Raw genomic sequence first — 24,601 nt, 5'->3', positions numbered from 1 at the left:
CCACCAAGAAATGCGGAGTAGCCGCAAGATGCTCTTAATTCATGGTGTTACAGAGACAAAAGATGAAAATCCTAGTGTATGTGTCTCTAAAATAATAGCGAACCACCTTAATGTAACTAGGCGGTACCTTAATGTAAGGAATCATTGGAACATACTTTTACAGTGGAGCCATAACTGGACAGAGATATTTCACCATTGTACAAAACGATACGCTAAGTCTTTTAGAACTAATTCCAGACGATGAAATGTCGATAATTTTACAACAAGCACCTGCACATAATACAAATGTTGTAGTGATTTTCTAACGAAATAATTTTAATGGCTTAATAGCCAATAATAGTGGAACCCCTTGGCCTACTAGATTCCCGAATCTCATGCCTTGTGATTTCTTCCAATGGGAATTTGTCACAGGCCAAAGTTACAGAATAATCGACGTCGTATAATTGCTTTAGGTCGGCAAAATAGGGCCACTGATGTCTTAAGTATTAAGTTGCTTTCGCAGGCCAACAGTGGCTGTGATCGGTATGTCATTTTTTTATTTCTCGTTTTATTTTAAAAAGATTATTATTCTCATATTACTCATTAGGTAAAGTACTTCCTATATCAGTTTTTTTTTATCTGTAATAGTTGATGCGCAAAACTTTGTCAATAGAGAGTTTATTATATAAAATTGTCATATAGTGCGCCATATTTCGAAAATTAAATGATCTCAACAAGTCCTTGCAGGGAAAAAACACACATATACTGCAACTCGCAGTTAAAATCACGAGTTTCAGAAGAAGTTTCTGATTGAAGAGAAAATTGGAAGAACGTCTCGTAAATACTGACTGTTTTCCCTGCATTAAGAGGTATTTTACAAGAAAAATCATTAGAAATCCTATGCCCTTTAAAAACGAGATCGTGGTCAACCGTTTCCCTATAATGGGCAAAAAAAAGTAACTAACGGCTCACGACATAACTTGGAGGTCGTAAATGTGTTAATCTCAATGCAGGAAATTGTGCCAAAAATTAACAAGTCAGTTAAATCTGTATTTCATATGTTATTCTACTTTCATTGTTTGTTGAGTTCCAGTTAAGTGAGATTGAAAAATTTGCGAATAAATTTTCGAGAAATCGAAATAACTGTTTTCGGGTTGTTGATGATATAACACAAGTCCCAGAAACAAAAGCAACTAACCACACGATTGACGATAAATGACATTCTTTTGACCCAACTTAAAGTAAAATACAAGAAGTAGAAACACTATCTTTAACAGTCATCATAAAGGTCGTTTATATTCGGCGTGTGCGCGAGGGCAAACAAATTAAAGTTTAAATTCAAGCAGTCAATTGGGCATTATTTTGTAGAAGGTACAATATTCTCCCAAAAGCCAGAATTATAAAGACAGTAATAAAAAAAAGACCGAGACAGGCTTTAAAGTAGTCAGAATAATTATTATATGTGACCAAGGCTCAACAAATGTAGGAGCCATCAGTTTATTGAGGAATTTCTGCAATTTGGATCGGGAAAAAAAATATTTCATGAAAGGAGGAGAAAAAATAATATAATATGACATACCTCACTTATTGAAATCCATGCGAAACATTTTTTATCAAGCTGGGTTAATTAAAATTAATGAAAAATTTGGCCAATGTAGTCATATAAAAAAAGCTGAGGAGAGAAATAGAAGTTTTTTTTAAATTTAAATAAATTAACTCCATTGGTCGTGAACCCAAATTTCAAAATAAAAATGAAAGTGAAGTATGCAGCTTCCCCTTTAAGTAATACGATGGCAGCAGTTCTTAAAATGATGGCATGGAGTCGTGAACCCAAAGGACATTGCCAGTGTTCGGACCAAGTGCTGCCCAGGAATGAATGTAATTGCAATGGGATCCTTTAAAGGGTAGAGGTCAAAATAATCGTACATGCTTTGAAAAATATGTGTCCTCGACCGTTTTCAGCTTATTACAAACGTCATAACAATTTGAAACCAATTTTGTTTAAAGGACAATTAATGTACAGTAAAACAAGCCATAATAGTTATGTTTAGAATATAACTATACAGAAAAAAATATTAGCAAACTATAGTCACTAATTTCACGTCCATACAAAATAAAAGTGTCCTATTGCGTAATGAAAATTAACATATCATAAAATAATCAATACTAGGCAATTTTTGCAACAATAAATACTGTTAAGTAAAAACCGGTGACTTAATTTATTGTTTTTATTCATGTAATCGTTAATTTATTACGTCTATAATTATTAAATTACTGTTTACAATAAAATCCCAAACATCATTCCTTTGAATAACTCCAGGTAGATAACGGTGTTTTAAACGCTCCCGAAAAAGAATTCTACCTTAACGCAATTAAATTGTATGCTAGCAACACTGTTACATCACATCACGTGACTTTGAGGACGCCATGTTGTCCCTTCATTTAGTTTTGGTTGAAAAAGTACGCGCACAGAAAAAAATGCTCAAAATATTCCTGTGAAAAACTAGTGAGTGAGATAAATTCTAAAGTGGATTACACGAATCTGGATACACAGTCTGAAATAGTATGTTTTGGTGCTCATCCAACACAAGACATTGTTTTCAAGGTAAGATATTTGTTGTTTTGACGATGCATTTTAGAGGTTATAATCCATATTTTTCTTTCCTGTGGATAACGTTACACGACTTAGGGCCCGTTCATACTGCTCATTGTTACTCACAGGAATTTATAGATTTGTGAGTAACACTTGGTAAAACGAATCAGTTTGTATAGTAACTGTGCGTGCAATCAACAACGAGTGGTTCACTCCGAGCGAAAACCTCATTTCATCTTCCGAACCGCTTGGTTTTTACCCGACTGCCACAGAAAGAGGGTTATGTTTTTCGAGAGTATGTATGTATGTATGTATATAAGTATGTATGTATGTTTGTATGTGGACAAAAAATTATTTTTCACGTGCTACAGCACAAACTGCTTGACCGATTTTGACATGTGAGGTGTCATTAGATTTGTCTGAGCTGGCTGCGCGAGTGACACTAGCTACATTAAAATTTCAAGAAATGAAAATGGCGGATTTTAGACGCAAAATACAATTTTCAAATAACCACAGTCGGGTTTTTGTTTTGAAATACTTCAGCTTGTGTTCGTATTTTAATCGACTGAAAAAAGGGGTAGGTTCTCAATTCATGGGTCGGTTTTTGTTTATTTGTTTTTATACGTTTATATATTTGCATGAAATATACTGGCATGAAAACTGGGCGAGATTTCTGGAATAATCAATTATAATTATTTTTATATTTTATGGAATGGACTTTTTGGGCATATTTGTGCATAAATTGAAACTAATTGACTTTACATACTTACTTTTAGATGGCGCCAATGTCGAATGCTGAGAGACAAAGAAAATACCGTGAAAAATTTAAACAAGATGCAGAAAAATACGAGGAGAAAAAGAAGAAGCATAGAGAATACATGAAAGCTGCTAGAAAACCAATCGCAGAACTGTCTGAAAAAGAAAAGGAAAAAAAGCGACGAGAATGGAGACTTGCCAAAAAAAACAAAAATGTTGTGTGGTTTTATGAAACCACGGTAAAAGTGAAACTGTTCGAACGGTTCCGAACACTGCTTTGTGTAGCGCATGTCGCGTGTCGGTCGGCTGCCGAGTAGGTATACCTACGCGGCAGCCGCGATACACGCGACATGCGCTACACAGACCAAAAAGTTTGAGACGATGTAATAAAAGTTTCACTTTAAAAAGAAGGTGGTGTAACAAAACCAAAAAACAACAAGTGTTGTGCATTAAATGCACGATTATGTGTAAAATTGAAGAAGCGAATAACAGATCAAAAGAAATTTATAGATAATATATTTATCTTGTCTTGTCTAAGTGTATGCTTTTGATTTTTCTTGTCTATTAATAGAACTTGTTAAAAATACATTTATTGATGTTAGCAGTTGTGTCAGTCTAACAATAAATAAAAATATAATAATGTACTATTTGTTGTTTCAATGTGAAAGCATCCTAATATTCCTGTGAGTAACATTTTCTCATCAGGTGAGTAACGTTACTACCCGGACTTCATGTGAGTTGCGGTCGATTATTCTGACCTCTACCCCCTAGCATTAATATACATAAAGAAAAAATATTAAAAAAAAATCCCCCCTGGAAAACATATAAAAAAATCACGAATGTGTACCATATGTCGATGGCCTGTGGAGGTGGTAAACGGCAGATTGAAACGGGATTTCAAGTTATTTCGCCAGGAATACTGCAACATATCCTTGCCTCACTTTTTTTCCGATCTTAAAATCGCCGCTGAGCTCACTAATGCATTTCATGTGGATTTATTAGATAATCCTCATTGCCGTGATTTCATCAATGTAGTTAGAGAGGGGATGGACTCTAATAATGATTTGGCTGATTACGTCGATTCCAAAAGGCTAAACCGAAACAGAGTCGCTTTTGATAACATTAATGTTGTTCAGAACAATGTATTTCCAGTTCTCACCGCTGAGGAATTGACTTTATTCGCAGTTGGTACATACCAAATAAAACTCATACGAACATATACGAAATGTAGAAACATTTGTTATCCAACAATGTCAACCAATACAAGAACAAGTTCATGTTTCATCTAGTATATCATCATATAAATGATTTGTTTCCGGATGCGACATTTTTTGCGTGGAATTATTCAGAACCTGGCCATGGCAAAGGTGCCCCTGATAGCGTAGGTGGCACATTAAAAAGAACAGCTGATAAGGCAGTGGCTGAAGGCAAGGACATCGTAAATTTGAAATCTCTCAAAGAAATTTTGTTGGCTAGATGTTCTTCAATAAAACTATTCGAAGTTACCACTGCTAATATCGCGAAGATATAAGACTTAGTCAAACAGTCAACAATCATTGCTGCACTTCGTGGAACCCAAAAAATTCGTCAATTTGTCTTCAGTAATGATGTCTTGGAATTTAGAAGTCTTTCATGTTGTGAATGCGCAGAAAATTGTATGTAATATATTATAATACGTGTATGTGTGTATATATATTATAGTATATTATTATGTCTATATTTTACATTATACTATTAATATTGTATTTATTTTCTTTTCTTCAATTAAAAATATATTATGACGAATAATTGCTCTCGGGGCTCACTGAAAATCGGTGCTGTGACGTTTTTTTTTTACGTCACAGATGTTCACCGAGTGATTTCCCCTTTTAATGGCATCATGCTTCACAGACTACACACTTCAATGTGTATTTTTAAGTATTGTAGTAGTATTGTAGCATATAAGTATTGTATAAATTGTTTTTCATTATGTACGTGTGAGGCTATGTGTCATTAAATAAACGTTTTTTCTTTTCTTTCTTTCTTTCTTTCTTTCTAAACATTTTCACATGGGATATTACAAATCTTCAAAACTTTGCATCGAAAAACCATCACAGCCAACCACATCCTTTGAATTAAAATCACGAAACAAATCTAATGATGATGGACATTCGTCAAATGATGTTATTTGTACGCACAGTAATATCACTTACAATATTGGTGATAACGTACTTATCAAATGGGACGAAAATATTTACACAGGGGAAATAATATCAGTTTCTGAGGAAGGCGCTTTAGTAAAGTGTATGAAAAGAGGAACTAAATCTTGGAAGTGGCCTAAAATCAAAGATGAACAGTTATATGCCTGGCATGACATTCTGAGGAAGATTGAGCCTCCAAAATTAATCAGTAGGGGATGTTATTTTATAAAAGACTTAAACTAGTCTAAAAGATCTGATTAAGATTAAATTGTAATTTTAAGACTGAATCGTTTAAGATTACAAATTTTAAAAGTAGGTTACCTACTAAATTAGAAGTTAATTTTTGTTTTGTTGAGTTAATACTAAACGTTCATTTTATGTATGAGACTAAAGTTTAAAATAAGAAGTTTTTCTGTTATAAAAAATGCTGTTAGAAGAATCTTTAAGTTAGCAAAGGTTTTGTTATTAAATTAAGTGCTATAACAAATAAAAATAAGTTTAAATTAGAGTTATGCCAAAGTGCTGCAATAATTTTGTGATTCGCTGAAATTACTCATTGATCTTACTTATTGTTTAAGAACAAAATTTCATTCAATAATTAAAGATTATACTTAAAAAAAAACATTTTATTTGAAAAGCTTCTTGACTTGTCTGTAATAATAATAATCATTCCCTCACCTTGATTGTCATTCCCTCACTTTGATTTTTTTTAATGTCCTCATAAGGGCGCGTTCCCACCGTGTCGTGACGACAGATAATCGTGTAGTTTTAAGTGTCGTGGCTTATATGTTTAAATGGAGGTGTTCACATTTAGAACGACACAATTTACTGTCGTCTACGACAGTTTTTGCAGTAACGACACTTTGTCGTGACAGTGGGAACGGCAAGCACGACAGTCGTAAAACGATAAAAAATCGTGGACGGCAACTTTATGACGTCCATTGAACTCAGGAGAGTAAACGCACTAGTAATCACCAAGCGAACGCAGAGGCGACTAGATTTGTAGCTTGCTGATGATGTGTAAACGACAAAGCGACTGCCAGGAAACGATAAAATGTCGTCGCGATCCAATGGGAACAGCTAGATACGACAGTCGCTAAACGATAAAAAATGTTGACGACAAACAATCGTTATAATGGGAACAGGTAGAGACGACAGTCGTCGAACGATAAATTAGTTGTTACGACATAGTGGGAACGCGCCCTTACTTTTATAAAACGCGATAATGTTTGGGACCACTACATAATTAAATTCAAGTAACATTAGTACTATCAAATTCACATACAAGAAATATCAAATAATTTAAATATTTTTTGGAATTTTAAGATTTCGCCATTTCGTGAAAATTTCGCCATTGCGTGAAAATTACCCGGGTACGGATAAAAACCCAATTAGCACAATATGGAAATATACCTATTCAATATAAAATGGCGAAAAAATAGGTGTACGATAAAATTGCCTTGGGGGAAATTCTATCGGATGCTGAATGTCGTACGATTAATGATAACGGGCGTCTTCACCCACCTTCCCATGAAGTATACCGAAAATTTTCGAATTTGATGGCGGACAAAGGGTCGGTTATCACACCCAAACATGTCCATACCATCATCAACAACAACCGTGCTGGGTTTCGAGATACAATCATGCGAGTTTTCGGCATTCGCGAGCGAGAAAGAAGCACCTCCGTGAATGATGCCAATTACAGTGTCGAAAAGTGTACAGACCAGTCCACCGTTACGCTATCCAGTTTGACATCTATGAAGCTAAGCCTAGTGATTTCACAGGAGAAATGGAAAAGCATAAAACCCCAAGAGAAATTATACGGTAAGCGTATTGGAAGTTACGAGAAGGGTGGGCATACGTGGTTGCTGAAGCTTTGTGGGTGCAGCATCATTTAGACTGCGTATTTACGTTAAAAATCAAAATATATACCTGAGTACAACGTCCAAATTTTTTTTACTATAGAAGGGTACTGCCGCGAATGCCACGCAAAGATATGTTGCACATTATTGAAAGAGCCATCGAAAGGAGTCGATGTTATACTCCAATGCAGCATTGACGGCATTAGGCCCGAATCCCATTCCGGAAAGAAAAGAAGGCAGTTGAGAGGAGCTCGTCGCCTCAAAGTTGCAGACAACTTCATCGATGGCCTTTAAGTAATACGATGGCAGCAGTTCTTTAAATGATGGCATGGAGTCGTGAACCCAAATTTCAAAATTAAAATGAAAGTGAAGTATGCAGCTTCCTCTTAAAAAAAATAAAAGAATGTGTATTGACTCAAAGAGCTGCAACAAAACTTTACGGTATCCCAAGGAGCACAATTAAAAATAAATTAAGAGAAAAACACACAAAAGATATGGGGGTAGACCGCCAACTTTAACTGAAGTTGAAGAGAATGCAATCATATGAATGCATTAGCGTAAGCTGACCTAGGGATCCCTGTCGGTATGCGAGATTATGATTATGATATTTATTTAATTTATTTATTTAATTTAAAGACATTTTACCTGGATGGGAATGGGGAAAACTGTTTCTAGAACGTCACCCTAGCATTAAAAGTCAAAGTTGTACACAACATTAGCCGCAAAAGGGCCCAAGTCAATAAAGAAATAATAGAGGAATACTTCAATAACTTGCAACAGGAAAATAGGGATGCTCCACCAGAAAACATATTTAACTTCGATGAAACTGGATTTCATGATAATCCCACGAAAGCAAAAATTCGGTTTGATGAAATTGCGCTAAAGCGTTTAACTTACAATGAATATGAACATAAAGTGGAAGGTTTTGTTGACCATGGCCCTGGAGAGGGCATTGAAGGCCGTTGCTATTCAACTCAACGGATTGCAACTGGTTTGGTGCACATTTATACTTTGTTAACTATATTTATTGGCCTACCCTGTGACTTAATTAATAATGGCGGAATAATCTAAAGAATTCAAATAACTTGAAACATCGCGGTTCATTCAGATGTCGGTTGACAAGTTTTGAAAACTATATTGCGACATTGAAAGCAAATAGAAGAATTACAACTGCGGATCGGGAAAATAGAGTTGTTTACTGATTTTGAAAAATGTCAAACTAGATAAGAAGTTTTGTGTTCTGTTCTTGATACACAAATACAGGAAAGAGACGCTACAGATGGTAAATTCTATTCATGTTTAGCCTTAGCCAGACTTTCATTAAATTTCTTCAAAAAATGATGATTTAAATGTTAAATTACCTGTCTTTAAACTACCTACTTTTGGTGATAATTACTTCATGTGGCTAGAGCGAGAGCGAGAACGAGAAGCGACGGAACGACTCACGTGCAATTTATTTATCTTATTAATAAATTGCACTTAAAAGTAAAAACCTAAGTCTTATTTCAATATCCATTCTTGTACATTATTCGCATACAAGAAGAGGCCAATTCGGCATTATTTTGTAGAAGGTACCCTCCCAAAAGTTAGCCAGCATTATAAAAACAGTAATAAAACAATAACCGAGACAGGCTTTTAAGTAAGCTCCAAAGCCCTACAAATGTAGGAGCCATCAATTTATTAAAGAATTTCTGCAATTTGAATCGGCAAAAAAATATTTCATGGCAGAGGGAGAAAAGAATAATATAATATATTACATACCTCACTTATTCAAATCCATCGGAAACATTATTTATCAAGCTGGGTTAATTAAATTTAATGAAAAATTTGGCCAATCTAGTCATATAAAAAAAGCTGAGGAGAGAAATAGAAGTTTTTTTTTTTATTTAAATAAATTAAATCCAGGTCGTGAACCCAAATTTCAATATTAAAATGAAAGTGAAGTATGCAGCTTCCTCTTTAAATAATACGATGGCAGCAGTTCTTAAAATGATGGCATGGAGTCGTGAACCCAAATTTCAAAATTAAAATGAAAGTGAAGTATACAGCACACGCTTTAAGTAATACGATGGCAACAGTTCTTAAAATGATGGCATGGAGTCGTGAACCCAAATTTCAAAATTAAAATGAAAGTGAAGTATGCAGCTTCATCTTTAAGTAATACGATGGCAACAGTTCTTAAAATGATGGCGTGGAGTCGTCAACCCAAATTTCAAAATTAAAATGAAAGTGAAGTATACAGCACACGCTTTAAGTAATACGATGGCAACAGTTCTTAAAATGATGGCATGACAACGCAGAAGCAATTTGTGAAACTGCATTTGTTGTAGAACAATTAGACAAATTATTTTATTGTACCGTAGAATGGTATGAATAGAAACGTAGAGTTGAATGGAAACAAAATCAAAGAAATTATTCCAAGGGTTATCTTGAGCGTTTTAGAAGAAAAACTACCATAAACTGTATTTTTTTACTAACTGTAGTAGTTTTTTTCCTTAACTGGCAACACTGATTTGCAGTGAAGTTAGTCACAGACTGAAAAAAATCATTTCGAGTCATCGTAGTCGACCAGTGTCTAAAACTTTAGTCATAAACTTTGTGTTTATTCGATACAAAAACGGTTCTGTGTTAATACAGCTGGATAGTATTGTTCCACAGTTATTCTGGATTCTTTCAAATGAGAAGGTAAGTACAATTATACTTGCAACTCCAATAAATATGCAAAATTGTAATCCAAGACAAATTCGTGTCAATTTTGTGGTTAATAGAATCAGGAATACGGTTAATAGAAACGTAATAAGGGGTTAATAGATACGATGTACGGGGCGAATGGAAACGGTAATGGGGTAAATAGAAATGAGGATTGGGTAAATAGAAATGAGGGTGTTAGGGCTGCCACATAATTATCTTTTACAAAAATATTGTTTGTTTGACTCATATGATTTGTTAAACTGCTGACTTGATTGTTATGAAACTAGGTATTTATTGCCTCTGCCTGCCGAGGAAGGTTTTTTATTAGACCACTCATAATTTCTATCGGGGAAATTGCCTTGGTAAAAACCTGTTAGGTATCTACTGATTATGCAACTACCTACTTATCAAACACATTTTATTCCAGGTGTATTCCAACATGCCACGTGTTTGATCCCACCGGTAAAAGATATAAAAAGTATAGTCAGGAGTTCATTACTGAAGCCGTCGAGGCATACAGGACTAGCAATGAATCCTTTAAGGCTATAGCTGAAAAATACAAGATGGTCTGTCTGTTCTGTACAAGAACGTTAAAAAAACAAGGAGGACAAACTGTTTTATCGGATGATAACCTTCATCGAAAGATATTAAACAGGGATTCGGAAGAATTTTCCGAAAAGACGGAACATGTTGCATGGAATTATTATTTAAAAGTAATTCAAACCCTAAAGTTTAAAAATGCAATAACATTTAAAGAATCTAAGAATGAATTCGTTGAATGAAAGGTTTCGAATATCTTTAAGCTCTTTTGGAATATTTTGAATAAAACTAGGTTTCAATATTTAAATTTAAGACAATTAAACCAGAACTCAATTGAAAAATTTGTTTGGCAACATTGGACAGCACAGCGTAACAAATAAAAATCCGACAAGCTCACATTTTACCGCGGCGTTAAAATTCTATAGAAGTGGTTTACCAGGTCCACATAGCCGCGGTTCCAATTGTGAAGGCGATTCGAATGAACTTGTTAAATCATTTAATCGTTTAAATCGAAAACAAGACAAATATAGAGTAAATTGAAATTGGATATTATTCTAATGGCACTTCTGACCCTGTGTTGTCACTTCTCGAAGATCCTACAATAGAGGAATACGAATTGGATGTGTACTCATTTGAAGACCAACCAGTTGTCTATGTCAGTGGTTATTAAGCTGCAAAATTATTAAATAAAAGTACTTGTATTAACTGCAAACAGTTTTTGTCCATAGAAGATCCTAAGGATGACTACTTAATAATTATGTATCCTTTAGAGCAGTGATGCACAGACCGCAACCCGCGGGCCGCGTGCGGCCCGCTGGTCGAATATTGGTGGCCCGCCGACAGCATAATTCATAAATAATACTCTCGTACATTCGAAAAATATTGAATTCTATTCCAGAATAAAACTGAATATTTCTGGCGGAAAAGCAAAGGGATGTACCGGAACTTAAAAATCCTGATTGGTTATGTGATTTTGCCTTTTAGTTGACATAACAAATTATTTGAATGTCTTGAACACACGGCTTCAAGGCAAAAATAAACTGATATCCCAGCTCTACGCTCATGTATCATCCTTTCAATGCAAGCCGACACATTTCAGATATCATATCACAGGAAAATATATTAAATTAGCAATTGCATCGCAATTGAATCATTAGAAATTGCATCGCAATTGATCGCAATTGAATTCTGGAAATAACAACCATTTTCAGAATTATAAGAAAATGGCTGAAAAATTCAACAAAACTGCAATTAATTCCTGTTATGTAGAAAAGCTGGATATTTCGATTCAATCTTTTCAAAACAGATTTTCGGAGTTTAAAAAAGTGAAACCTCTGCTGAACATATTCAGCAATACTTTCACGATTTCAGTTGAAAATGCGTCAGAGTCAATGCAGTTAGAAATTATCGACATTCAAAACGACCAAGATTTACGCAACAAATTCAACGAAGGAGACTTGCTGAACTTTTACCGCTGCATTGATAAAAATATGAACAAAGAGTTGCGCATAAACGCTCTGAAATGTGCCAGCTTATTTGGTTCTACCTATATATGTGAACAAACCTTTTCGATATTAAATAGTAATAAAACAAAAAATCGAAACCGCCTTGCAAACGAAAGTTTGGAAGCAGTTTTACGTGTTGCTACAAGTAAATTTAAGCCAAATATAAAAAAGATTGTAAGCACTATGCGCAGTGCCACGCTTAAAATTAATAAATTCTTTTTCAATTTTAATACATTTTTATGAATTTTTTTTTTATTGTCTTTAATTACCTATACTTCTGGCGGCCCGCTATCAGTTCATAATATGCCCGAGCGGCCCCTAGTCCTAATAAGTCTGTGCATCCCTGCTTTAGAGAGTGGTGGCAAAATAAAAGAACATTGACATATCCGTCAAAAAAATTATGCAAATGTGTAATAAATGATGCAAAAAAATTACGCAGCCACACTTCCTAATAGGATACACAAATTAAATATTGGACAAGAATGGTGTTTACAGTTAAACATTAACTGTGATTTTACATGATTCCGTTGTCATAAACACAGTTACACTGAAGTAATGGAAAATTTTATATGAGCCTCAGTAGTCTTTTTATAAGAAAGAGTTGCAAAATAATAAATGATCGGTATAAATTGACTGAAAGTGAATTAGTAGCTAAAAAAAAAGTAATGCAACAGCAAAGAATGGAACAATAACTAGATGTATTGCAGGTCAGTTAGTATAGTCATACTGTTTGGTCGTCTGAATATTTTACCTAGAAAATTTACCTCTTCGGGTTGAATTTCGGTTTCTTTGCCGAGACATTATTTTATGGCTCCAGCGATACCTTAAAAAAATTAAAGAATATCGATGGTATATTTATTACCAAGATGAAATCTGGATCAAAGAAGGTAATTAAAATTTTCTGTTTTCTTTACATTAAATTGATTATTGTTATTTTTCACTATCTTGAAGGAACAGTGTTATCGGGCCAGGTCTTGCTAGATGGTTTAGCTGGCTTAAAATTGTCTTCAGGTAAGGGCAAATTAACAATTATCGGCAGGAATAACAATTATAGGCGGGGAAGAAGGATCCATAGCAGACAGATTATTAATATTTGAAGACAAAAAAAAAGAAGATTATCATCAAGAGATAAATGCCGATTCCTTTGAAAATTGGTCTTGCCAAAACTAAAACTTAAGTCTGTAGTAGTGATGGATAATGCTCCCAACCACTCCAGGAAACTAGAATTGCTGCCTACAAAACCAGCTGTGTGCGCATAACTGTGCTGAAATATGGAGTAACTGCGTGTCTCATACAATTAAAGAAGAGGACAAAATATATGATCTCGATATAATTCATGTCACCGAAAACGACAGTGATGATTTTTATCTGATGAATAATTAAACAAATTACATGTGTTGTGTTGTTTTTTTCCTTCATTACCTACCTATAATTGTTCGACCTTCGGCCATTAAAAAAGATCCTGTACTGACAAAAAGGCCTGACACCTGAAACTGCTAAAAACCGACAAATATGGAAAAAGAGTGCCAAATAAATGGGACTAAGGCAAGGAAGATGATTACATCTACAATTACAAGATTGAGCAGGACAGTTTCGCTGACCAAAGTTTTTTGTATACACCACTATTTTTTAATCAGGACAAAAAATTTTACAGGGCGTTAAGTATCTTTAACCAATCATATTTGTGTAAGAAATAATTAAAAACACTAACAAACAGAAATGTCCCAATATTGTGCACATAAATATGTAAAAATTGTTAAACCTATAATTTAATCAATGACCTACACTAGGTTGGTTTTTTTCGCCGCGTTTGTTTACGTTTTTCCCGGCACGATGTGGTATCAATTCACATCGCGGGATTATGTGCTTATGCTTTGTGCGTATTTTTTGAGTGGGGAAATCTCAAGTGCAGCAGTACGTATGTACAGAGAAGAGTACCCGAACGCTCGACCGCCGAATTTACGAACCGTGGTAAATGCTTACCAGCGTTTACTTGACTACGGTTCATTTCACGCACCGTCCCACAGGACGAGGAAGACCGGCGTTGTCACAAAACGTTTACGACGATGTACTAGCATATTTTGAAGAAGATCCTCGACGGAGTACGAATGACGCTGCGCGACGGTTTAATATCAGCCAGTCCTGTGCCTGGAATATAGTCAACAAGGCTGGATTACATCCGTATCACTTTAGGAAGTCACAGGAATTAACCGCCGTTGATCAGGGACCGAGAATTTCATTTTGCAACTGGATATTAAATAATACCGAAGCAAACGTGTTATTTTCCGACGAATGTTTATTTACGCGTTGGCCTATTTAACCAACATAACGAACATTTATGGTCGATTCGAAACCCGAAGGGAGAATTCTTTACAACACCGATTTAGTGTGAATGTTTGGGCAACAATACTGAATGATAACATCGTTGGCCCTTACTTCATAGAAGGGCGTCTAAATGGAGAAAATTATTTAAATTTACTTCAGACTATGATCTCATCAATGTTGGAGGATATCCCGATAGCAACTTTATGAGGCCTCTGGTTACAACAAGACGGCGCGCCACCGCACTACCATAGCGCGGTTCGTGAATTTCTCACAGCGGAGTTTGGAAGACATTGGATCGGTCGAGGCGGGCCTGTAGCTTGGCCTCCTCGCTCACCTGACCTCACACCCTTTGACTTTTTTTTGTGGAGTGAAATTAAGAGACGTGTATACAAAAGTGAGCCGATTAGTGTTCAACAATTAAAACAGCGCATATTGGACGCTTTTGACGAAGTGAAAAGACAAAAAAACGTACTTTTCTCTTTAAAAAACAATTTAATTAAACAATGGTGGTGGGAATTTTGAAGGACAATTAAAATACTTAAAAGGTATGTTGATGTTCTTTGTCGGGGCACCAATGATGAGTGCCCCGACAAAGAACATCAACGTATTATTATAATAATGTATACTACATAAAAATATAATTTATTGAAATATTAATTTGAAGAATATAATATTTAATATGACGACGACCTTGGATCGATGCCGTCGGTGGAAGTTTTCGCCATCACCGTTTCTTCACACAAACCAGATTTTTGGGCGGACCAACCGCGGGTATGGTTTTATCAAGTGAAAGACGGTTTGACCTCGTCATATCCAAGTTGCCGAAGGATGCTATAGTGAAAATTACAGACTTTTTCGAAAAGCCGCCGGCCACAAAAAATTAAAAAAAAAAACTGAAAAATAAACTTTTAACCTTATTTGAAGACTCAAAACACCGACAAATTGAAAAATTAATCGGACAGATGTAGTTGGGAGACCAAAAACCCTGCCAGCTATTACATCAAATGCGTGACCTCGCAAGGGATAAAATACCGGACACTACGAGTTTTGTGGCAAGGTCATCTTCCAGCTACAATTAAGGCCGTGCTAGTGGTTACAGAAACGAAAAAAGGGTGTAGCATTACCGTACATAAACAAAATGTAGTTTTGGCTGAAAAAAAGAACAAGACCTTGTCGCTCCGGAACACGCCGTGAACGTGACAATATCGATATGCGTAAATGCTATGGGTATTGATAAACCACCCGTGATTATTGACGTGACAACGACTTATAATTCGATAAAGCCGGCTGCACGCACGAAAAAACATGACTCATGCGGCGTTACCTCGCTCTGAGGCGTTCCATGTAAGGCTTGAAGTGCAAGCGAGAGCGCGGAACGAGCGACAAAGAAGCACAATCGGACGTTGTCACGTTCAACTATCGTCAGTAAACCGACTTTACAGACAATTATTTTTTTTTTTTTAAAGGGGTTAGGCAAAGATCAGAGTTATCGTTAAATTTGCCACCAGAAACAAAGGTAAGCCTGGACAGCATGACCAGTAGCTTATTCGTAGAGTTCATTCAACATTTGGCACAACATAAAGTACCCGGAAAATGTCTGCTTATCTTTGATGGCGCAAAGTTTCATTTATCGTATGAGGCTCTGGAAAAAGCAGATAAAAATAATATAGTACTATACTGCGTACCTTCAAACAAACGAATTTGAATCTTAGTGAAACATTTATCAAAGATAACCGACTCCTAGACTCGATTTTGACCCACCTTAAACGGACAGATTTAATTCACACTTTGTAAAATTATCAAGGATCACTGTGTGTGATTTTTTCTGCTAACAATATTAATTATTTGTAAATTCGAAAGAGTTCAACAAGTTCATTTGTTGGCTGCTGCAACAATTTTAGAGCCTGGATTTAAAAAAAAAATTCTACTAAGGATGTAGCCTGTTTTAAGACAATAAATAAAAAAAATACTTCAATAGAAGACATAAAATCAAAGCATTTTCAACTTTCCACAATTGTTAAGAAGACAGAGCAATGGAAAAGACTAATTATTTCATAATAAGTACCTAGAGATGTGTGAGTTAACCGTTGTATTTAAGAGCCTGTAGTGTGTAACGTATCATGTGTGTTTTGTATGTGTGCGTCATACTATATAGTCCGTTTAAGAGCAGTTGTAATAGCAGTTATATAGCAGTTGTGCACTTGTAACAGCAGTTGAATACATTATTATACACCCTACAGTCTAATAGAGTGTTTCTTTACCACCAAGCCATTGCAAGCCAAATAAATTTTGTTTTATTCATAAAAGACAGTTGTCCACCTGAACTATGATCCTATATTTTACGGGCAAGAACAAAAGATCTCTATTTATGACCACATTCACTCCATACGCCGCATGTATATGAGTATCGTTGGAACATCAATAGGCCTAAAAAGAACACATTCCATCATCTTAGGAATCATTTCGTGAATTACTAGCAGATTCTTAGCAATTTCTCTATTCGTAAGATTGCCATTTTCTCCGCCATTTTAACGACCTTTCAAACAAAAAATAAAGAGCGTGTGTGCCGAGCGTGTGTCAGCAGTGTTTTTTGGCAAGTGTTAAAATATAGAGTTTATCTACAAAATGATATTTTCGAGAGGCAAAGTGTAGCAAAACAACTTGGAGCTCGGAAGAAATTATTTTATTTAAAATTGGAAGAGGTATATGGGCGTAATCGTTATATGTATGTACGCATTTTATGCGGTGCGATTCTTTGACATCCGAGTTAGCATCAGCCGGTGCAACTATCACGGGGGTTGATAAAGTGACTCAACTACTGCTTACTTTTCTACCTTCATACAACGGTGTAATAATCCAATCCATGCAAGGCCATCGAAACTTTATCGGAAGACAAAATCACATTAATTTATTTCTTTTACTTGTTAAACACTTTTTTTATTATTAGGACAAGACCGCGATTCATGGAAGCGCCTTGAAGAGGCCTTTGCCCAGCATTAGGACACGACAGGCTAATACAATAAAATACAATATAAAAAGCATGCTTAACTTTCAACTGAAAAGTTGAAAACCTTTTTCACCCCATTTTACGATATCCATCCATAATAATAAGTTATAGTAATAAATCTACTAGTTAAAAAATTAAAATATCGGTTATGAAATATTTGAATTTATCCACAATGCGAATTATAAATTAAAAATATTTAGATTTTATGCATAATCCAAATAAATATAAAAAAGCTTCATCTTTATTTAACATATTTCTCTCAATAAAAAATGTTTTCTAATTTTTACAACTATATTTAGAGCTATCCCACACTCACCTCTGCCTTCTTCTCCTGCGTCTCTTCCTTCTCTCCCTCTTTCTCCACTATCTCTTCTATCTCTCCTCCCGTGTTCTCTCCGTTCTCTTCTCTATTCTTGAACTTGACGAGAACGACATCGTCCAAAGGCACATCGGACAGTTCTGTCTGTGTGCCCTTGTCTTTTTTGTCGACGCCATTTTCCAAATCGGGACCTTCTTTTGACGACTGCAAAGATAATGTAATTTTAGGTACACTATCGCGCAATTGACTAACGCTTCATGGCGTAACATCCTTCGGGTCAGATAGTAAATATTATAAAAACAACAATTGAAATAATCATAATCTATAAAATTTCGCGGGAAAGAGCAATATTTCTATAGCTTATGTAATATTCTGACATAAAAACCACATTACTACAAAATATCATGAAAATAATTTTAGTGGTTTTCGTGTGAAATACATTTATATTCACAGACTGTCACTTCACTATCACTACATAGTATAAAACAAAGTCGCTTTCTCTGCCCCTATGTCCCTATGTATGCTTAAATCTTTAAAACTACGCAACGGATTTTGATGCGGTGAGTTTTAATAGATAGAGTGATTCAAGAGGAAGGTTTTAGTATATAATTTATTATGTTTTAGACAGAGCGGTCGAAGTCGCCGGCGGAAAGCTAGTCATAATATAAATAACATCTCACCTCCATATCCTGTTCTCTAATCTGTTCAGTCTTCTCTTCGTAGCTGACTTGGTCAGGGCCGAACGGAGTGAAATCTGGTATGTCCTACAAAAACAACATAATCGTTTCATAATAAAACAAAAACGTAATTTTAGGTTAATCGAAATGTCTTCTTAATAAGTGTATACAAAGCGGCAAAATTATATAGCCCGAACATGTGCAGAAGTAAACAACTCAAAGAATTATTATAATCAAACTCAAACTCAAACATTTATTCATTCAATTAGACTTCTTATAGAAGCACTTTTGAAACGTCATTACATATTTTAAAATTTACCACCGATTCGGAAAGCAGTATCTACGGAGAAGAACCGGCAAGAAACTCCATAGTTGCTCTTTTAAATCATGTCAGTTTTACAATTTTACAAAATACATATAACATTATAATATATTATAATAACATGCCAAAGAACTGTCCTGTGGTTTTTTCGCGACAACCCTCCATGGGTTTTTATCGTCCATATATTCCTGAATACTGTAGTACGCTCTCTGAACTAGTACATTTTTTATATAAGTTTTAAATTTAGAACTACTATAGTAGAGCCATTTTAATAGGCAACATTTGACAGTTCAACAAAATTCAACAACGTAACCTAGTAACGATGACATGGAATAACATGATATTTCGTTTTGTTAGAACTGCACATTTGCCTAACTTTTTTCAATTATGATTACATATTTATAATAATAATGACCGATGCAACTAATTTTAGGATTTGATTTTACTGATAAACCATTCTAAACATAATAAACATTTTCTTATTTAAAGAACTGACGTCGCTACAATTTTGTGTCAATAAACCTTTTTTCTTTTTAAATACCAGAGACGTTACTCTAAAAATCGAAATCTGACATCTAGAATCGAATGCATTGATTACTTGGGAATAAAAATCATCATAAATTATTGACATGTGTTTCAAGTTCGATTGACAAATGTTTAAAGTCCGTATCGATTAATTCGCTTTAATCGATGTTTTTAACCACCCTATGAAGATAAAATTGATAGACGTCAAATGTTGCCTATTAAATTGGCTCAACTATAAACTCTTTAATATTATGAGGAATTCTATTGTAAAAGCGTATACCTTGACCCATAAATGAATTTTTAACTTTAGCTAATCGGAAAAATGGCATTTCAATTCTATTTCTGTTCCTTGTGCCATAACAGTGTCTATCTCCTACTCTTGTGTGTAAGTCGGCGTTTTTGTGTACATGCAAAATATTATTAAATATATACTGTGATGGTACAGTAAGGATACCAGTATTCTTAAAGAGATCTCTTAGTGAGTCCCGAGCACGTAAATTATATATAGAACGAATGGCTCTTTTCTGATACTTCAAACTCAAAACTTAAACTCAAACATTTATTCATCTTATTATACTTCTAAAAGAACGTTTAAATCTAACCTGCACCGGTTCGTAAAGCAGTCAGTCTACAAAGAACGTATAAAATCTACACTGCAACGAAGTGAAATTAATTTCGCTTGAATAAAGTCCACTGCAACGAAGTGAAATTAATTTCGCTTGAATAAAGTCCACTGCAACGAAGTGAAATTAATTTCGCTTGAATAAAGTCCACTGCAACGAAGTGAAATTAATTTCGCTTGAATAAAGTCATTTGTAGATAGATAAGTTTGCAGTTTTATTCATTTATCTTGCCAATGCGCTAACACCGCGATGCTTCACCATCTACCAAGGTTCTTAAAACAGTATTTACATAGAAAGAGCCTTCTTCAGTATCCACAAAGTCTCTTCTCACCTTTGAACTGTCTGTAGCCCCATTTTTTGAAGATCGAATGTTCTATTGGTATTTTTTTTACCTATAATATCTTTCTTACCTCTTTACCCCTCTGCATCACCCATTGTTTATACCCCCTGGCCGCACCCCTCATCTTGCCCAGATAATCTGGTGCCGCCCGACTAGAAGCCCACGCGGCTACACCACCCGGCATTCCACCAACTGCTGGCTCGTCGTAATACGTGAGAACGAACTCCATACCCGGCTGCGGAGTTAAACGGTGCATTAACATCAAACGAACATAGAGCTAGAGCAGAGAATATGAGAATATAATATATTCTCTGCTCTAGCTCTATGTTCGTTTGCCGATTGAAAGCCGATCTGAGTTTGGCTTTAGAAAGAGATACTAAGTAGAAACACTTATTTTTGACATGCAAAAAACCCATCCACTTCCAAAAATACCAATAATGTAGCTTATTATAAACGACAGCTAAATTTGTATAATTTGGGGATTTATGTAGGAAGTAGCAAACGCTCAATTTTTAACTTATGGCTTGAGCGTGAAGGCGGAAAGGGTACACAAGAAGTTGGATCCTGCTTGCGAAAGTACATTTTAAATAACATAAAATCTCCAGTAACGGAACTCATTTTATGGGCTGATTCTTGTGGAAGGCAAAATCGTAGCATTAAGGTAGTACTTATGTTGATACATACCATGCAACAACATTCATCATCACAATCGATTACATTGCGATTTCTTTTATCGAGGCATAGCTTCCTACCAAATGATGCGAATTTTGGTGTTATAGAATCACGGTTTAAAACGCAACAAAGGCTTTACACACTAGAAGATTATGCAGAAAGTATAAAGAAGTCAAAAAAGAATAATAAGTTTGAGGTTCCGAGAATGATATCGTCCGATATTCTGTCTATTAAGCCATTAGAACAGTCTATAACAAATAGGAAAGACGACAGTGCTCAAAACAAAGTAAATTGGCTGAAACTGCATGAAATCGTGATGGAAAAACCATTTCCCCATATTTTAAAAGTAAAAAATGAAATTGCACAAGAAGCTGCGCAGATAGTAAGTCTTCAGAAGGCAGGTAAAGGCCGTAAGCCTTTGCTAAAAAATATTTAATTGCCCGAGTGCTGGCCAAAAGGAAAGTCTCTACGTTCAACGTTCATCCGTGTTCAAATAAGACAAGGCAAAGTTGTAACATTACACCATTCGATTGTATCCCCAATGTGGAGCAAAGCAATAAATACTTTGGAAAAATAACTACTTACGTAGTTTAATAGTAAATTGGTCCTTGGGACTCCAAAATCAACTGAACTGAAATCAAACCGATAGGAAACGACGAGTTGTAATCCGATAGTGGTATCGAAAACGGACTGTTTCCCACATGTGACTGCGACATTATTATACACACTTTACAACTAAAATTAATATTGCAATATGGATATTATTATTTACACATTGTTAGGTAAAAAAACCCATTTAAATACAAACACATCCATACTCCATAACCAACAGCTGAATGTTCTCCTAGAACAGATTGAATTTATACACACTAAAATAAAAAAATAAAAAAAATAAACAACGTTGCAAAACCGTGTCTCTTAAAAGGTCGTTTATTTCATTCATAATATTATTGTGCGCTCATTTTCTTTGAAAAATATCATACAGTCCACATCACTTTAATATTCTCTTTCTCCGACACATATCTTGCAAAATGAGCAAGGAAATTGAAAAAAATATGAAGGAATAGTGGAGATGCCATGTTATAATGCCAAGTTACAACGCCATGTTATAATTTTAACAGAAAAAAACAATCCTACTAATATTATAAATGCGAAAGTTTGTGAGGATATGTGTATGTGTGTGTGTATGTTTGTTACTCTTTCACGCAAATACTACTGAACAGATTTGAATAAAATTTAGCACACATGTAGAGGGTAACTTGGATTAACACATAGGATAGGTTTTATCCCGGAAATCCCACGGGAACGGGAACTATGCGGGTTTTTCTTTATAAACGCGGGCGAAGCCGCGGGCGTAAAGCTAGTACTAACTTAACTCAGATTTAACTAACAGTGCTGAATACACAAGAGAAACAATATGATCAAACAAGATTTATATATTCTACAAAATAGATCAGAAAAAAGTATTCACTAAATTACGATCAACAATTTTTTCTAGATGCCTGTTTCTAATTAAATGTCGCTCGACGGCTTGGTATTTCCCAGTGGAAAGTGTGGTACGTAATGCACAGTTCTGGGCAATACCCTTATCATTACACGCCAGTTCAAGTATTTGAAGAAGGGGATCCATTGAGGCGACTAGAGTTTTGCAGATTAATGCTCAATGCCGACATTGAAGATCCAACTTTTTTTTTAAATCTTGTGGACCAACGAGTCATAATTTGATCAAGACGGCATTACCAATTCACAACGCCCATTATTGGGCTCCTAAAGCGCAAGGTAAACCGAACAAAAAAAGGCCAAGAGGGTAACAAAGAAGATTTAGTTTAAATGTGTGGATAGGGCCATACTTTTTGCCGGATAATTTAAATGGCGAGACATATGAAAACTTCTTGAGGGAGGAGTTACCCCTATTAATGCTAGACTTGCCACTTGCATTGAGATGAGGTATGTTGTTTCAACACGATGTTTGCCCAGCCCACTACAGAAGGAGCGTTCGAACTTGGTTGGACGAGAATTATCGAAACAAATGGATCGGAAGAGGCGGCCCCATAGCATGGCCGGCGCGGAACCCCGACTTAACTCCGATGGATTTTTATGTGTGGGGTCATATGAAGTCTCTTGTTTACGACCAAATGACGCCGATCGCGAATATTGAAGTTTTAAAACAAAAAATTATGGATGCGGCTGAGGAGATGACGGAACCTGCGAACTTCTGTAGTAAAAAGTAATTTAAGAAAAAGATTGAGAATTTGAGAACAATAAAGTTTTAAATATTATCAGAGTCATCCCAAGAAGTTTTTAATAGAACTATAAATAACTTCATACTTTTTATTGAAAAGGCTAATTTGTACTTAGAAAAATGGTTCGATTTCAGTCAGACTAACTGGCTTTCTTTAATTAGCTGTTTGTCATTAAAATCTGCAGTCTCGTTTGATCATTTTGAAAAAATTATAGAAAATCTAAATTTGTATAGACTTAATATTGGGATGGACGATTTATATTCTGAAATAACAAATTTTAAAGTAATTTATGAAAAAGTATCTGAAGATAAAGATTTTCTTGAAATGAGTACTAGCCAAAAGTGGAGCCATTTATTAGTAAACACTTCAGAAGAATATAAAAATATAACTAAAATTGTCTCATATCTACTTTCTGTTCCCGCCACCTCAGCATTTACTGAAAGAGTTTTTTCAGTAATGAAAGCTAAGTGGCGGGATGATAGAAATAAAGCATCTATCAATTTAATAAAAAATGATCTCTGATTACAAAGATAAATTTGAAAGAAAAAAATTCGTAGCTTACGCCTCACTTTTTTTGAAACATCATCAGTCTCCAGTTGAGAGGCAAGGAAAAGTTACGTGTACATACTTTCATTCCCACAATTGACACATTTATAACACAATAAAATAAAAAAAAAAGTTCGGCAGCATACCAACAAATTGATAATCGATTTAGTTTTCTTTGTCAATTAACGACAATCGAATCTAACGAATTGAACAAAAAATGCATCAAATTTTCAGAATTTTATCATGAAGACGTGTATGGCAATGAGCTCAAAACAGAATGTTTTCATTTAAGTAAATATTTAAGAGAAAGAGAAAATATAAGATACACAGCGCCAGTAGCGGAATTAAATATCTCAGCCTTACATAACTTAATAAAGTCTGATAAATTAGAAGAAACTTTTCCAAACATTGAAGTTGCTACCAGGATATTTTGCCAAATGGTTACCAATTGTAATGGGAGCGTTCACTTTTCGCACCGAAAAAGAATAAAAAATGAATTGCGTACAACAATGGTACAAGAACGATTAAGTAATTTATCAATTACGAGCATAGAAAGTGAAATTCTGCAGAATATTGACTTTGATGATATAATAGAAGATTTTGCTCAAAAGAAATCACGAAAGAAACCATTTTCGACATTATAATAATAAAACAGATGCATAATAAATAATAATATTTTCACAGCTAGTTAAATATATTATTTATTACCCTCACGCATTGCTCCAATCGGCTACGGTTACGGCAACGGATTCACCCGCATTGTTCCGCTCCTGTTGGTCTTAGCGTGATGATATATAGCCTACTAGATTTCCGCCCGCGGCTTCGCCCGCGTTTTCAAAGGAAAACCCGCGTAGTTCCCGTTCCCGTGGGATTTCCGGGATAAAACCTATCCTATG

General features: G+C 35.1%; 1 protein-coding gene across 1 annotated transcript in view; it reads right to left on the bottom strand.

Moving 5' to 3' along the window:
- The window catches only part of LOC149896172 (stAR-related lipid transfer protein 7, mitochondrial-like), a 43,617-nt gene that overhangs the window by 5,253 nt on the left and 13,763 nt on the right, over positions 1–24,601 (bottom strand). The window contains exons 7-9 of the mRNA XM_090117935.1: positions 20,315–20,479; positions 18,438–18,521; positions 17,755–17,961 (exon numbers count right to left, since the gene is read on the bottom strand). Coding sequence (XP_089974061.1) covers positions 17,755–17,961; positions 18,438–18,521; positions 20,315–20,479 — 456 coding nt within the window. The remainder of the gene's footprint in view (positions 1–17,754; positions 17,962–18,437; positions 18,522–20,314; positions 20,480–24,601) is intronic.

The sequence above is a fragment of the Colias eurytheme genome, chromosome 29, assembly GCF_061535395.1.
Source record: "Colias eurytheme isolate Ceu_HAF_F1 chromosome 29, ilColEury1 Martin Lab GWU primary, whole genome shotgun sequence".
NCBI classification, from domain to species: Eukaryota; Metazoa; Arthropoda; class Insecta; order Lepidoptera; family Pieridae; genus Colias; species Colias eurytheme.
Note: the sequence above shows the minus strand (reverse complement) of the source record. Positions and strands in the feature narration are given on the sequence as shown.